Source organism: Callospermophilus lateralis, chromosome 2, assembly GCF_048772815.1.
Source record: "Callospermophilus lateralis isolate mCalLat2 chromosome 2, mCalLat2.hap1, whole genome shotgun sequence".
NCBI classification, from domain to species: domain Eukaryota; kingdom Metazoa; phylum Chordata; class Mammalia; order Rodentia; family Sciuridae; genus Callospermophilus; species Callospermophilus lateralis.
The window spans coordinates 36,691,985-36,708,256 of NC_135306.1; the positions used below are offsets into that span (position 1 = coordinate 36,691,985).

Sequence of the window (16,272 nt, forward strand, 5' to 3'; positions counted from 1 at the left end):
AGAGTGAGTAAATCTCAGGGCTCAGCCTTTCCTTTAAGCAAGAAGCTCCTTGTTCCAACAAATGAATTACATTTGACATTAGAGAGAAGGGAGAGAATGAAAATACCCATGTATTAGTTCTTATCACTAACCCCTAATTAATGTGAAGCACAGGTGTTAGGAAAGACACAGAAAGGATAAAAAGCAAACTAACATAATCTAACACTAAGTCACCTGCATCATAAATGGTCAATTCCTTAAAACCATTTATGATGCTTGAGTTGAGAACAGGCCTTTTGTTGGTCATTGGTTCCTTAATGTCATCTGGAGTGATGACTGGTCGCTGTTCACTTGAAACACAGTTAGTACTAGCAGACAACACCTCCTCTTCTTGTTTTCCTGGCTGATTAGGCAACTCAAAGACAGTGCAGTGTTGTTCTTCTGGTTTCCCTGAAGGACAAGTGGAGCCAGAGAGATTGCCTTGGGCACCTCCAAGTTCTCCAGATGCTGAGATACTAGCAGGCAACACCTCCTCTTCTTGTTTTTCTGGCCGATTAGGCAGCTCAAAGACAGTACAGTGTTCTTCCTCGGGTTTCCATGAAGGACAGGTGGAACGATTGCCTTGGGCACCTCCAAGTTCTCCAGATGCTGAGATTTCCAGCTGGGTTTTCACTTCTTCAGGCCCTGACAATACATGAACAGAGACACTTGGCCTGGCATCCAGCTGCTCAGAGGTCCCAGAGGACTGAGTAAAGACCTCATCTGGCTGAGCACTGGCTACAGGTATTTGAGAAGACTCCGAAGCTTTGCTGGCCTCACTGGAGTTAAGATCATTGCTGATAATCAAAATTGGAGGGGAGGATTCTCCAGGAACATGTTCAGAGTCCCCTTTGTTCTCTTTGGGCCATGAAAATGAAAGATCCAGTTTCTTTCCAAACCCTGGTTTTGAATTACTTGGTGGTATACTTCCTTCATTACCTCCCTCAAATAGAGTTGACAACTTCTTAAAACCAGACATTAAACCACTCTTTACTGCTTTGTTGCCAGAGGGAGAAGGTGAGGAAAAGAAAGAGCTCAGTGTCTTCCCACGGTCAGTAGTAGAGGATGGGAAGCGGAGCTTTGGCCAGTTGGTCATGTTTGGGATCTCAAAAAGAGGTCTTGGCTGCTCCATTTCCTGAGGGACTGCAGGTGGATCTTCCTGGGCATTAAGTACTCCACAAACTTCTTTGGCATAAAGCACAGGTTCTTCCTGCAGAGGATGAAAAAGATCCCCTTGGGTTTCTGAAGCCGTGCTCTCATTGACATTTCCCTCATCAAACAGTGTAGTATTGGTTTCTAGTGAATTGGTTGCCTGCACTTCCAAGACGTTTTGGTTTGTAGAGGCAGTCTGAATAGCTAGCTCTGGCTCAAGAAGAGGTGGTTGAGTTGAAGGAGGAAGCTCTTCAGCAATCCAGGCAGGATCTGGATGCAACTGTGTTGGTAGCAGAATATGCTCTGCTTCTAATGATGCCTCTGTGTCTGTACCCTGCTGCATTCCCATGTCTCCTTCATTACTTAAAGACAATACTCCTTGCCTCATATCATCCTCTGAGACAGAAGATGTAGCAATTGTTTCAAAACCTTGGGGTTCTGAAACATTTTCAAGAACATTATTTTTTTCCGTTTTGGTTGTTAGTTTAGGGTCGTCTGTCAAGCCATCTAATTCTGACATTGTACTAACCACAGTCATTCTACAGTCACTGAGAGTAGAGTCTGAATTGAGTCCTGCAGAGGCAGCTCTATGCAAACTTTCTGGAGGTATGGATCCCACAGCCTCTCTGGAACAACCATTTTGAAGCCATGAAGTAGCAACAGATGATTCTTGTTTATATGTTTCTGGTTTGGAACTTTTGAAAATTCCAAACAGCTCACCTTTGAGAGGCTGAGATGATGCATTAGAAGAAAAAGAGAGAAAGGAGTTTTTCTTTGGAGATTTAGGAGAAGAGAAAAGTCCAGAAAAAGTCTTAGGAGGTTCAGTTAAGCACCCAGAGAAAGATTTAACTTTGGTCATAAACCCTGAAAGCATTTCTACTTTAGAGTCTAGCATTGATTTGTCCTCCTTTTTATCTGCATCTCTGTTCTGGAGGTGCCCTTCAAACCCAGGGTCTGAAGAAGCAGCAGCTGGCTCCTTGATTTGGGGTGAGACTTCATCAGAGACCATTTCTAATGGTAAGTTCAATGGGTCTGTAGTAAATGTTTCATTTTGGCATTCAGTACAAGCATCTAAATCATTGAGTTTTTCATTCAAATGGTTATCATAAGAAAAAGACTTGGCCAGAGAGTCACCAGCGAAGGCTTTATGGCTCAAAGCCTCTTCTTTCTGGGGAGTTGTTACTTCAAGGGTTTCTGGGTCAATGAAGAACATTTCAGCATGTGACTGAAATTCTGATGGAGGAGGAACAGTGTCTTTTTGTACCTGATTCACCTGAAAATCTAAAGATATCTCTGGTTCATTACTGGAACTCAGTTTTCCCTGTGTTTTCTCTTCACTGTACTCATCTGCCAGGGAGGTAATCTCAGTGGTGTTGCTAGTGGAAATACAAGGGGCCAATTGTTGTTTATGAACTACTTCTTGAGCTATGCTGTCTCTATGATCACTAGAACCTTCCCTAGTCATTGAGACAATAGTGTCTACAAAAACACTTGGCTTCTTATAGGGCTGGGTAGTCACTGGAGCCACAGGAGTCTGCTGCTTTTCATCCAAAAAGGACAAGCTGAAGAAACTGAAACTAGAGCTCTTCTTACAAGAGGTATCCTTGATGCTTGAGTTAGTAGTGGGAAAAAAGGAAGGAAGTGTGAATAGCCCTTCTGCTTGAGATCTGGCTCTTGGTAAAGCAGTAGAGGCTCTGTTTTCAGATTTTTCAGATCTATTCAAGAAAGAAAATATACTCTTTCTGATTGGTGGTTCTGGTTGGGATGGAGATGTTGCAGCAGTTGAAAAACTCCAGTCTTTACCAGGAAGATGATCTAGTTCATTTGATTTTCTTCTGCTCAGAATATCAAAAGGAATTTTACTACTTTTTGGACCTTCTGTCACTGTAGACATGTCACTAGTTTCTTTTGAAGAATCTCTAGGAGAGTTTTTGAGACAACTTGTTGAGAAAGATGGCTCTGTTGACTGCTGGATTAGGTGGTCTCTGAAGGGTTTTTCTTTTTTGTTTAAATTACTATCCTGGGTTTCCTTGATTGATGGTTCCCTTAGCCTACTGTCATCAATGGTAGCCTGTTTGTTCAGACTTCTACCTCTAATCTTCCCTTCAACAGAAACTGCTGCAGGAGTTTCTACATTCCCAATACCTTGACTATTTAGCTGTACAGAATTAAGACTTGACTTGACCTCATCCTTATCATTTGCTGAAGAAAGAGGCATATTTTCAGTTGTTTGTATGGGAGATACATTGGTTTTAAAGAATTCCCCAAGGGTACCAAAAAAATTTGAAACACTAGAAGATTCTTTCTTTTCCTGAGATGATGTCTTTCCATTTTTATCACCATCACTCTTTTCCAAGTTTGATGATTCTTCTTTATTCGCCTGGGTTTTAAAGAGGTTCAAAAATCTAGATGCCTGTTTTTCATTTGCCATTGTTCCTGCTGAAGATTCTTCTCGACCAAAGAGCTTCAATGCACTTTTAAATAATGTTTTCTCAGGCTCTTTGGAAGACTGTTCCTGAGGAAGATCACACCTTTTGTGCTCATCCCTACTAAACTGTGGTACAGGAGGATCTGAAACAGAATCAGCTGTAATGATTTTATCATCTTCTTTACTTGATTTAGCCTGAGATGTTGGACTTACTTGATAATCAGATTTTAACAAACTTTGTTTTTTCACAGGAATACTTTTATTTAAGGAGAATCCTTGCCTTATATTTTTAGTAAAGTCTCGCTGCTGAACATTGGATACTGTCAGTTTCTCTGAATACTTAAGTTGATTTTCTTCCTCCTTTTGGGAGTTACTCTTCAATTGCTTACTCAAGATTAATGGATGAAGACCATCACTTGTAAGTTCTGCCAATTTTGACTGCTGATCCATTTTCTGCATGACTAAAGCCTCTGGAGATTCACTTTTATCAAAATTCAAAGTACTTTCAACCAAGGCACCCCAAACAGAAAATGGAGTCACTTTGTTCACTGATGGTGTCTCTTCTGCTTGCTGCAAGCCTTTAGTCAAATTTTCAGGATGAACTGAAGAGGAAGCTTCATCAGAAAATGATGGAAGCCACTGGAAACTGGAAAGGTGAACTGAAGAATCTTTAGCTAGAGGCTGGTTCTCACCTCTTGCTGTAACTTGACTTCTGTTCAAGACATGATTACTAATAGTTTGGGGCTGATTTCTGAGATCCAGCGTACATTCAGAGCCACAGGGCCTTTCTTTGGAAGATAAAAGATCTCCTTTAAACTTCTGAGGATTATAGACTGAAAAATCCAATGGCTGATCCTGCTGGATTAAACTTGATTGTTCAAGTGCTTGTGAAAAGGTTTCTAAATTTAGACACAATGGTCCCTCCCTTCTTGGCAAAGCTACAGATAAATCAAGAGGGTCATCAATTGGTTGTTCTTCAACATACCACAATATTTCATCTTCCTTGTCAAGTACTTTAAGATTATGGGCAGAAATAATGCTGTCATCTAACATAATACTTGATAGATAATTTGTCTGTAAATCATAATTCAAATACTCTTGATAAGAATAATCTGGTATATATAAATATACATACTGCCCAGTAGAGTCAGTAAGGAGAGAATAGATATATTGACCATAATGGAACATATAATATCCATAATCCCCATTCTCTGAGGGCCACCAGACTCCATTTTCAAGACATGACAACCATTCCTGATACTCATAACCAAAACCTGAAAAAATAAGGTTTCTATCCATGCTTAATGATTCTTGATCAACTATGGAGCATGAAGTTTTCTCATCTGAAGAATAACTTAAGTCAATAGGCAAGTCTTCTAGTGAATTCTTCATCTTATTAATTGGAAGGTACACAGAATTTCCATAAAATGAGTTAGCTGCCCACATATCACCTCTTAATAAGTAATCTTCATTAAATGCTAACTGGTCGGATGATTCATATGGTAAGTCACACCAAATGACACTGTTTGGATTTGTTCTCCACTCCAAGCTTTTTGAATTTTGATCTTTCTGGCAAAAATTTATTACTGGGTTTTGTGAGTCAGGCCAAAAGAAAACATCCGCTGATGGAAATGTATTTTGATTCAACATATAATAAACTGGCTGAGGTTTTCTGGAATTTTTAGAGAGATCTCTGATATCAGAGTCCCATTCAAAATAGAAAGGATTGCTCATGCCTTCGAAAGTCTGATAATAATTTGATTTATTAAAAATGTTAGGGTTTAATACAGGTGAATTTACTGTGTTTAATTTTTCACATGATTTTGCCTCAAGAATATGGTTTGGTGTCGGCCTCTCAATCAAAGATTTCTCTAAGAGGCCCTGTTCAGAACTGGCAGCACTTTGAAATACTATGTTCTCAGAAGTGGGGCAATGCTTTTCATTTTGCTGGGTTTTGCATGAAGGAGGGCAATAATGATTATTAACCCAAGCATCAGATGCTGGTATGTTTTCTTTTGATAATGATAAAAAGCTTTTTATGAAGCCTGAAGTTTCATGTTTTTCAACCTGGTTTATCTTGTTCTCAGAAGTCACACATGAAGTAGCAGGGCTCTTATCTAAGGATAAATGTTTATTTCCATCCAAACTTTTAATATCACCTAAAGACATAAACTTTGCTTCATCTGCTTTACAATCACTCATACTGCTATTAGATATCAAGTTAAATAATCCAGAGAGTAATAAACTTGGAGTACTATTCTTATGAGAGGAATCATTGTTTTTTGAATTTAATTCTTGTTGATTAGACAAATTTTCAGAAGAAAACCTGTTAAGTAGGCCAGAAAGGAGGCCCCCTTGGATTTGTTTTTTGGAAGCATTTTCTATAACTTTGTCTTCATTAATCACTGTGGATTTTGAAATGGTAGAACTAAACTCTAATGAAGATACTGTTGAAAATGTCACTTGTGTAAAATTCTTACCTTTTCCTGAAAGATCTGAAGTTTTATGTTTTGGGGACACAACTCCAGGGACAGGTAAGGCACCACTTTCATAACTCTTTACTGCAGTATGGTCATTTGGATTTAATTCTTCTATACTCCCGAATTTCCCAAAATTGTTAATAATATTTGAGGCTGAATCAGCATTTATTATATTTAGTTTGGCATCTTCAGAACAATGTATCTGCTCATTCTTATTAAATTTCTCTGTACTGCCAAATTTCCCTAGATCATTATGAATATTTGGAACTGAACTAGACCTTACTGAACTAAGGTTGATATCTTTAGAACAATGTACTTGGTCATTCTTATTAAATTCCTCTGTACTACCAAATTTCTCCAGATCGTTATGTATATTTGGAAGTGAGTTAGATTTTACTGAACTAAGTTTGGCCTCTTCCTGGTAATTTCTTTGGATCTCTTTATCTGTGGTTACTGCTGAGTCATGAAAACTCTGGTCATTAACAACTTTATGACTATCAGTGAAAGGAAATTTAAACAAAGGAAAAATGCTTACTTTCTCTTTTAAATCCTGCTGCTTTTCAGAATGGCTAAGAACTTTGAAAAATGGAATATGTAATTTTCCACTAAAGGAAAAGGAATGTCCATCTTTTTTAGGGCTGCTTTCCCAGCCATCTTCTTTCACCTGGTCAATTTTCATAGATTCTGACAAAGTTTCCTTTGAACAAGGCTCAGGAGAAGTGAACAAAAACTGGCTAAAGGATTTTCTGAGTGGCTCAAGGAAATCGTCATCACCAGTAACTTTGTCCTTCTCTAACAGCTTTGAAGAAGCCTCTTTATTTGCAGGTCTACTGCCAGACACACAAACGTGTCCTGGCTTATCTTTGGCACATATTTTTGGGTGATCTGGTAACAGAGACAAATCTACACAGGTTTTTCCTTCAAACAGATTCTCATCTTTCTTACTTGCACAACTAGCTGAACTTGAAGGTTCGTTGGCCACTTGGGAGGACAACAAATCCTCACTTGCTTGCATTTGGAACTGGTCTCTGGTTTCTCCTTCCTTCCTATTTAAAGCAGTGATGCTACCACTGTGATTGTCAAGGGTGTCCTCCCTTTGATTTGACTCTGTACCACACCCAACAAAGCTTTCTCTCCTCAGTTCTTTACTCTGATCATCTTTTTTAGTTTCCTCCTTTTCTGAAAAGATTTTTAATGGATTTAACTTGCTGAAAACAGACTTTATAACTGAGCTTTGTGGAACTGAGTCCCTTTCAGTAGTTTCTATTACATTCTCAAAGCTTAGATTCCCCATCTTATTGCCCATGTGCTCATTTCCAGAAGTTCTGCCATGTTTGTCCTTATCATCAACTGTTTGAGAGGATAATGAAGACTGCATAGAAAGATCCTTCTCCAACACTGAGTTGTCACTGGGTCTAGATTCCAAATTAATTGTCTCTGTTTGATTAACGGTCTCTGTTTTCTCTGGAACTATATAGACCAGTTTTTCCACAGAGTTTGTTAAATGCTTTGTGCCAGAACCCACCTTTCCTGTGAGTGAACTGAATAAAGAACCAACAGCACATTTTACTCCATTCAGCTCAGGGAAAGAAAGGGTTTTGTCCTTGTCATCCTTGGTAATAGTTAAAGGTGGTATTTGATCCTTAGGCATTTTCTGTTTTGCATCATCAATTGTACTATTTTGTTTATCTGTTTTTTTTGTTTTTGAAAGGGAACCAAATCTATTAATCTCCTCTTCCTTCTCTGCTAAATATTCTGATACTGTTTCTACTAAACACTGAAGTTCATCCATTGTATCTACATAGTTCTCTTTAGGTTCCTCATTAGAAGGGGTCATCTGTCCCATAGAGCACCCAACTGTATTTGCATCACAATTTATGCTTTGTAATTGCAATGCTGGGTTCTCCACATAATATTCATCAGAAAAGTCTCCAATATGATGGACACTGGATGGATGCCATGTTGATGACAGTAAATCTTCCTGCTCATCAGAAATGGGGGAGCCCAGGAGTTCTTCAGAAGTACTGCTAGTAGAATCTTCAATAATATCTAGAGGAGTTAAATTAATTACATGCTGGTTTGAGCCAGATGACTTTTCACAGTCCCTTAAACAACATGGCAGATCATAATCACAACTTTCCAACTTAGTGGTCCATGTGCCACTCTTAACCACAAATCCATTTTTGTAGGGATGTAAAACTGAGAAATTCTGTTTCTTCTTTTCAATGTGACAACAGTTATAATTTTCAGCATCAGGATATATCTCAGATTTATATATCTTAGATTTATCATCATATAGCCTTCTTTTACTGTCTTCAATATTACTAGACAAGGGTTTCTTTTTTCTTTTCCTATCTATTGTATCATAATTCTGAGGATATCTGGAGAATACAGATGTTTCAAACTTATGGTCAAAATTAAGGACTGTAGGGAATTCTGTCTGTTGGTTCTGAGATGGTGTCTTTTTCCAACTATTGTACTTTGGTTGTTTTGGTTGACTGTAGTATTTATCAGTTTTTGAAAGATTTTGACTTTCTTTTACCACTGTTTCCTTTTGGTTATCATTTTCTAAAATGTCTTGTGATATTTTCCCTTCTATCTCCTCATATTTATCTTCTTGCTCTTCATAGTCAACATCAGAGAAAGCTGAAATAATCCTAATTTTGTCATATTTAGCCTGTGAGCCTTGCCTAAGGGGTTAAAATTAGAGGAATGGTAGGGCAAAGAAAAAAGGAGAGACAGGGAAAAGAAGAAAAAAGTTATCAAAGTACCTGTTTAATGAAAGGATTAGAATAGTAAAATTGCCAGTAATAAAAAATATGAAATGGAAATCTATATGTTCTTAATATTATACCTAGTCAAATAGGTTTTTTTCCACATCATAAAAAGAACAGCTTTAAAATTTTTAAATGTTTCACTTGCTACCACTGTCACTGCTAGCTTTTTAAGTTTCTTTTATTTTCCAAGAAACAAAAAAAATTAAGCATGCTTTTTCAATATCAACATAGTGTACATAATAGAACTGTTAGATACAATGGAAAATATATCAAGAGATTTCTTTTATTTATTTTGATCTTTTCCACCAGCATTGGAGATTGATGATCCCAGGGCATTCAATCTCCCAACCCTTTTTATTTTTTGAGACAGAGTCTCACTAAGTACTGAGGCTGACCTTGAACTTGTGATCCTCCTGTCTAAGCCTCCTGAGTAGATGGGATTACAGGTGTGCTTCACCATACCTGGCTTGTCAAAAGATTTCAAGAAACCCAAGTTTGCTGATGCATTTGTGTCTAAAAAGAAATCAAGTTGTTAACTTGCTGAAAATTATATTTCAGGCTACAAAGACAACAATATGGTCAAACATATTCCTTTTAAAAAGAAAAAAAACAAGCATTACAAAAATAACTTGACTATCAGAAGTCTATCCTTATTATACTACCAATAACAGCAATTTATTTAAAGTTTTGTAATTCGTTGTTTGAGAAACACAAAGGCTTAACACATCAAGGATCACATTAAAATAAGTATCTTTCCCTGTGCTGATTATAGCAGTAAAAGCCACAAGTCTAACACAAAACAATGAATTCATAAGACAGCTCACTTTTCTTTCATTTAGGTTGAAGATGGCCTGGTTCCTGTATTTCTACACACCGAAGGTCTACAGACCAAGGACTTATCAGCTCACTATGTTCTTTTATAAATCTAATATATACTAGCATTTATTTAGGAAACAGAACAAGATCAAACATGAAGTCCAGAAACAAAATCAAAGTGGTCACTAAAAAATCTTTCAGGGTAAGGCTGACCTTTTATTAACTCTTCTCAATACCAGAAATACTTTGGTTAATAACATCCAACAAAGTTTAATTTCTGTTGTCAAACCTCAAATGATATAAAAATGTTATTCTAGATTAATTAAATAAAAGCTCATTTGGTTGCATGATATTTTTTGTATGCAATTTCACAACTCTCCATTATTCTCCAAAAACTCAAACTAAACTTAAATCCCACCTGGAAGGAGTCTTTATAGTTTCAGATTAAATCAACAGCCATGGATACAGTGGATGTAACTATTTATTTTTATACTTTATATTTCCTAGAAAATACATTTTCCCCCTCAAGAATTTTAAACTTTCTTCTTAAAAAACTATGCAACTTAAGATACTGAAAACAGACTTTATAACTGAGCTTTGTGGAACTATGTCCATGAAATTAGTGTTTGCATTTATAAACAATACTAGTGATAAAATCTCTCCAAAACTCTTAAAGGAAAAATTATTATAAAACATTGAGTTAAAAATGTCTATAGGGCTGAGGTTGTAGTGCTTATAGTGGGTTGTAGCTGGGGTTGTAGTGCTTGCTTGCTAGTAGTAGAGTGCTTGCCTAGCACATGTGAGGCACTGGGTTAAATTCTCAGCACTGCATATAAATAAACAAAAATAAAGGTCCACTGACAACTAAAAAGTATATATTTTTAAAAATGTCTATAATAAAAAGTTTATGCCAGGTATGGTGGTGCATGCCTGTAATCTCAGCAACTTGGGAGGCTGAGGCAAGAGGATTTAAGTTCAAGGCCAGCCTCAGCAACTTATAGAGACTCTGTCTCAAAATACAAAATAAAAAGGGCTCAGTATGTGACTCAGTGGTTAGGCACCCTTGAGTTCAATCCCTGGTACAAAAAAAAAAAAAGTTTACTTAAAATTCCTTTTAACTTTTCCTCTGCTGGCCATTATAAAATACTTACTTTTAAACCTCATTTTACCTATTGATTCAGTAAAGCTCAATTTATATGAGAACAACTGAAAAATTTTAGGAAAAATTTGCAACTTAAAGCATGTCATTAATGCTCTTCCAAGGGTTATTTATTATAGCAGTAACCCAGGAAATAACCAAATAATAAAGTAATGGTTAGGAAAATCAGTTTGTCCAAACTAAAGAGTATGCAGTAATTCGGGGATGATCTGTTATCATGACTTTTGGACTGTACCCCTAAAGCTTACAAACACAGAGAGGAAAACTAAAAGAAAAATTTTATTTATGTATTTATTGCAAAAAGAGAAAGAAAAAGTAGAATGGGGCGAGTAGAATAAAGAAAACAGGTCCTGGTGAGGGAGAGGAGAGGCTAAAAGGGAAGTACCAGGTAATTAAACTGATCAAAGTATGTTATATGCATGAACAAATATGTCACAGTGAAACCCAATATTCTATATAATTATTTTGCACTAATAAAAAATTTAAACTATTTTTGCAATTATTTTTTTAAGTAGGACAATGTAAACAATGTAACTAAAATCAAATGAATAAAACAGAAGTATTCGAGCTGAGCACTGTGGTGTGTGCTTGTAATCACAGCTACTCAGGAGGTTGAGGCAGTAGGATCACTTGGGCCCAGGAATTCTAAGTCATCCTGGGCCAAGTAGCAAGACCTCATCTTAAAAAACAAACAAACAAAAACAGATAAAGAAAAAAACAAGCATTTAAGTTATGAACTACTAAAGAGTAAAAACTTTCTTAATGTGTTTTTCTTCAGAATCAGAATATAAAGAGTCAGAATATGAGAAAATTTAACTGAAAATATTTTTAGAGATGACACAGTAAACTGGGATAAGTACCAGGGCCCTCAAAAGGGGAGTTGGCAGAATTGAGGGCTTTGGCTTGTCTAGATGGCCTTTTGAAGTTAAGCATAAAAATTCACCATTGTCCAAGTTTAGTGAGCTGGTGAATTTTAGAAATTAAAAATATGAGCTAAGTTGGATTAAAAACTAATCTCTGAACAATAAAATAATTGATTGAAGCAAGGATCAATGGATGCTAAAATCACTTTAAAAGGCTGTAGTATATTGATACAATCTCAGGTATCACCCAGATACTATTAATTACAAAGGAGAAAGAAGATTGTTACACTGGAATAAAATAGCACATACCATATTCCTTAACCAAACATCACCATTAGTAAGACAAAGTACATGCTTCCTGAATGCACTGTGAAAGAAACATCACAGTATGTAGTATTTTTGCCAAAAAAAATGTTCAACCAGATTCTAAACATGAAGAAACAATCAGACAAAATCAAACTAAAAGAATTCTCAAAACACCTGGCATACACTCTTCAAAACATGTATCTCCAAAGACAGGGTACAAGGGGAGGGAGGGGGGATTTGCTAGATTAAAGGAAACTAATAAAAAGGAAAATCAATATAATGCTTCATGATTCTTGACTGGATCTTAGATCAAAAAGGAAATTAAAAATACATATAAAGAACATTACGGAGACTTATTGGAGAAATTAAATATGATGTATATATCAGATAACATAATTGTATCATTGAATTTCTTGATTATGATCACAATGCTAAGGTTATGTTTTTTAAAAGTCCTTTTTCTGGGGACTGAAGTGGAGCAAATTATATTTCATGCATTTATGATTTTGTCAAAATGAACCCCAATGTTATGTATAACATTCTAATAAAAACATTTAAATACTTTTTAAAAAGTCCTTTTTCTTAGGAATTATATGTGAAGTACTTACTGGTAAAGTAATATGGTATCTCCAACTTACAATCAAATTTTTCAAAAAAAAGTATGTACATGTGAATATATATCAGAAAGAATGAGATAAAGTAAGGGTGGCAAAATGTTAACATAACTAATAAATGAGGCAACAAAAATATGGATATTCACTGCATTATTTCTCCAAATTTTAAGTCTGGAATATTTTTTAAAAACATTGGAGGATGGAAGGAACATAAATGTACACATTTTCTTTGACACAAATACATGACACTAGTTTAAGGAAGGATACCTAAAAACAGCAATGGGGAGGGAACTAGAAGGAAGAAAGGGAATAGGGTAAAGGAAGACAGGTGTGGGCAGGAGATTCTTTATTGTATGCTATACTGTATTTTAAATTTTATTCAACCATGAAATACTTTAAATATTTAAGAAATTAAATTAAATTAAAACAAAGTTCCAGCAAAAGCACTGAATTTGCTATGATAAGATCATATTGGTTTTCTTATAAAGTTCCCAGAAAATATTTTAGCAGGAAGAATTACCCAAATATTCAATATCTATGATTTTCTTTTTTTTTTTTTTTCACTGTGGTGAAGGGTGTATCAAAATCACTGAGCTGAGCCAGGAGCAGTTGTGCACACCTATAATCCAAGAGATGGGAGGCTGAGGCAGGGAGATTGTAAGTTCAAGCCAGTCTGGGCAACTTAGTGAGACCTTATAAAGAATAAACAGGGATTGGGGATGTACTTCAGTAGTAGTAAAGCACCCCTGGATTCAATCCCTGGTATGGGAAAAATAAATCACTAAGCTGGCAGCAAGGGGGAGCCATCCACCCCAAGTGAGAATGCCCTCACTAGTTGAAAATCACTGATCATAAAGAAAAGTATTCCTGGTAAAAATGTATATGGATGATGTATATGAATGTGTAGAAGAGAAAAGAGACTGAAAATATACACAAAATGACAGAAGCTTGGCCCATCATACTGCTATATTGTACCACTTCAAGTCAAAGCACTCATATCCTTCTTGTCAATTGTTTCATGGGAACTGATTGCTAGGAAGAGAAAGTGCTTTGTTCCTAATACCTACCTGAGGGCCCGACGCTCTGGATAATCAAGATCATAACTCTGTATAGAGTCATTGCAAGAATCCCGGGAACTGCCCTGAAGCAGTAGCTGATGTGGCAATCGCACAGGCACAGGAAACTGGTGCACAGAAGCATTGGGCTGGGAAGTCGTATGGTAAGGAGGTGGGATGCTATTGCTGGTCTCACTTCGATAGTCACTGTCTCGGTCATCGACGGCACTATCAGGGTCTTCAAAGGCTGTGGAATAAGCACAGTCAGTCCAAGAACTCCAGCTTTATTTAGTTTTTCAGAACTTTTTCTGCTCTAACATTGATAACCACAAGTCTGAACCTTTAAAACGAGAACAAGCTGAGCTACATATAAGCCCAGTGACCTCAAAAACATATGTGGAAGAATCTCAATTAATATCCACAAGCTCTATCAAATAAGATAAAACACTTGGTTTAATTTTAGTTCTGATTCTCAGAAGTGCTCCAAGTTGCATTTTTCCAGGGCAGAATTTTCTAGAATTCTGCTACTTTAGTTTTAATAATCCTAATTAAAATCTGTTTTTAAATGTCACAAATAGATTTTGGTCCTCTATTGTTATCAAAGGGGAAAAACAGCATGTCCATATCTTAGAAAAGATACATTTTAATTTAAAGTTAGACTGGTTTTTTTCAGACTTTAAAATGCATGGGCTAAACCAAAAAAGCAGATCAACCATGAGGAGCTGGTCAAAGCCAAGGCTTAGAAATCAAGCCAAAGGCTCTAGACTAGACGCAGCTGAGAACAGCAGCAGACTTACTGTCTGGATGTCATGGCAAGTTTTTCTAACAATTCCTGTTAAGTACCTACACCCTGGGCTCAGAATTCCCATCCTGACCATGAGCTGAGAGAAGAAGAAAACATACACTACTCATGGGATATTGCTGATAATGCAGCCATTTTACCAAACAGTAGTGACTACAATTTTTCAGAATTTTATCTACTTTCCAGACCAGCGAAAGTGACCACCATTACAAATCAAAATGATGCTTGGAAAGGGAGCTCAACCCTTTCAAAAAAAGCAGTGTTTGGGGGCTGGGGTTGTAGCTCAGTGGTAGAACACTTGCTTAGCATGTGAGAGGCATTGGGTTTGATCCTCAGCACCACATAAAAATAAATCAGATAAAGGTATTGTGTCCATCTACAACTAAAAATATTTTTAAAGTAGTGTTTGTAAACTACTTTATAGAGAAGCCATATCTGACACCATATCCATATGTGTATGATTAACAAGGTCTCACATGTCCTTTCTTGCCAACTTCCTATTTGATTCTCAATGAGGAAAAGGAATATTCATCATCCTGAAAGAGAGATACTTTTAGCAGATGATGGACTCCTCACATTAGTAATTTTAAAAGATAGTCTGGGGGCTAGGATTGTGGCTCAGTGGTAGAATGCTCACCTAGCATGCATGGGACCCTGGGTTCAATCATGGGACCCTCAGCACCACATAAAAATAAATAAATAAAACAAAGGTATTGTGTCCAACTACAACTAAAAAAAATTAAAAAAAAAAAAAAAGATAGTCTGGGTAGCAGTTTTGGCAGAAGCCTCCTGAAGACCATAATATTAGGCTTTTACAATCACTGTGGCAGTAGACAAGGACTTGTATCCATGCAGTAGAAATGGAAAGGAGTTAACGAACTATATAAAAAAAATCCAGGAAGAACTGATAAAACTTGGAGGAAAATGGACAGTGATCCCTTGGCTTCTAAACTAAACAACCTAGTAGATAATAATTTCACTAAAAGAGACAGCACAAACATGGGGTTGTGTTTAAGCACTGGATTCCAGATCACATTTGTGGGTTCAGCTGGGGAATGGAGTAGAGGTTAAACTGCACTGGAGTTTATAGCAACAAGGTGAGACCAAGGATAGGTATAAGAGGAGATCATATCAGATTATTCCACTTGAGTTTATGGCACCATGTGAGTATTTAAAAAGGAAAGGAGATCAATCAAGTCCCAAGGCAAAAAAAAAAATCGGGATAAAGATGCTAACATTCAAAGAATCAGAAACAATTATTAGTAACACTTTCTGGTTAAAATAGTCATCTGACAAGCAAGAGTAGTACATATTGAAAACAAAGATAAACAACAAGAATGCAAGCATTCTGGCTACAAAGCATTCTGATGACACATTAGCAGAAACAGACTTTGGAGGCACTGGTTTTAACCCTTGATGAATTTCTTGTTCTCAAAATCAGAAAGAAAAAGGTCAAGAGACAAAACAATATGCCATTCAGACTTAATTCTTTCTGAACCCACAGAAGGAGCAGTAAGTCTGAAGAAGTCAGTGCTGGACTATTCATGCATCACAGATGTGGAAACAGAAACAACAAGAGGGAACAGAAACAACAAAGAAGACAAAACTGAAAGTCTACTTAAATTCAGGCAAGAAATATATTAGCACTAAAGGTAAAGACTGAGGGGGAAAATATATCTTCTGGATTCTGGATAAAAGCAATAGCATGATTAAAGGCCCAAACAAGAGAGAGGCCATACATTTTTTAGAAATATTTTGTTAGCTAGCTTGGCAGCTACATAAAAGGAAATGTACAGGAATGA

The 16,272-nt window shown here is 36.6% G+C and overlaps 1 protein-coding gene across 8 annotated transcripts in view; it reads right to left on the reverse strand.

Annotated features, from left to right (window-relative positions):
* The window catches only part of Unc13b (unc-13 homolog B), a 221,979-nt gene that overhangs the window by 99,499 nt on the left and 106,208 nt on the right, over window positions 1-16,272 (reverse strand). For 5 of the 8 annotated variants that reach the window (XM_076845854.1, XM_076845852.1, XM_076845855.1 and 2 more), the window contains one exon: window positions 13,681-13,915. In XM_076845854.1, the coding sequence (XP_076701969.1) occupies window positions 13,681-13,915 (235 nt within the window). Of the gene's footprint in view, window positions 1-272; window positions 469-609; window positions 8,460-9,250; window positions 9,369-13,680; window positions 13,916-16,272 lie in introns of all 8 variants that reach the window. The other 3 variants (XM_076845857.1, XM_076845856.1, XM_076845847.2) reach the window with 2 other exon arrangements.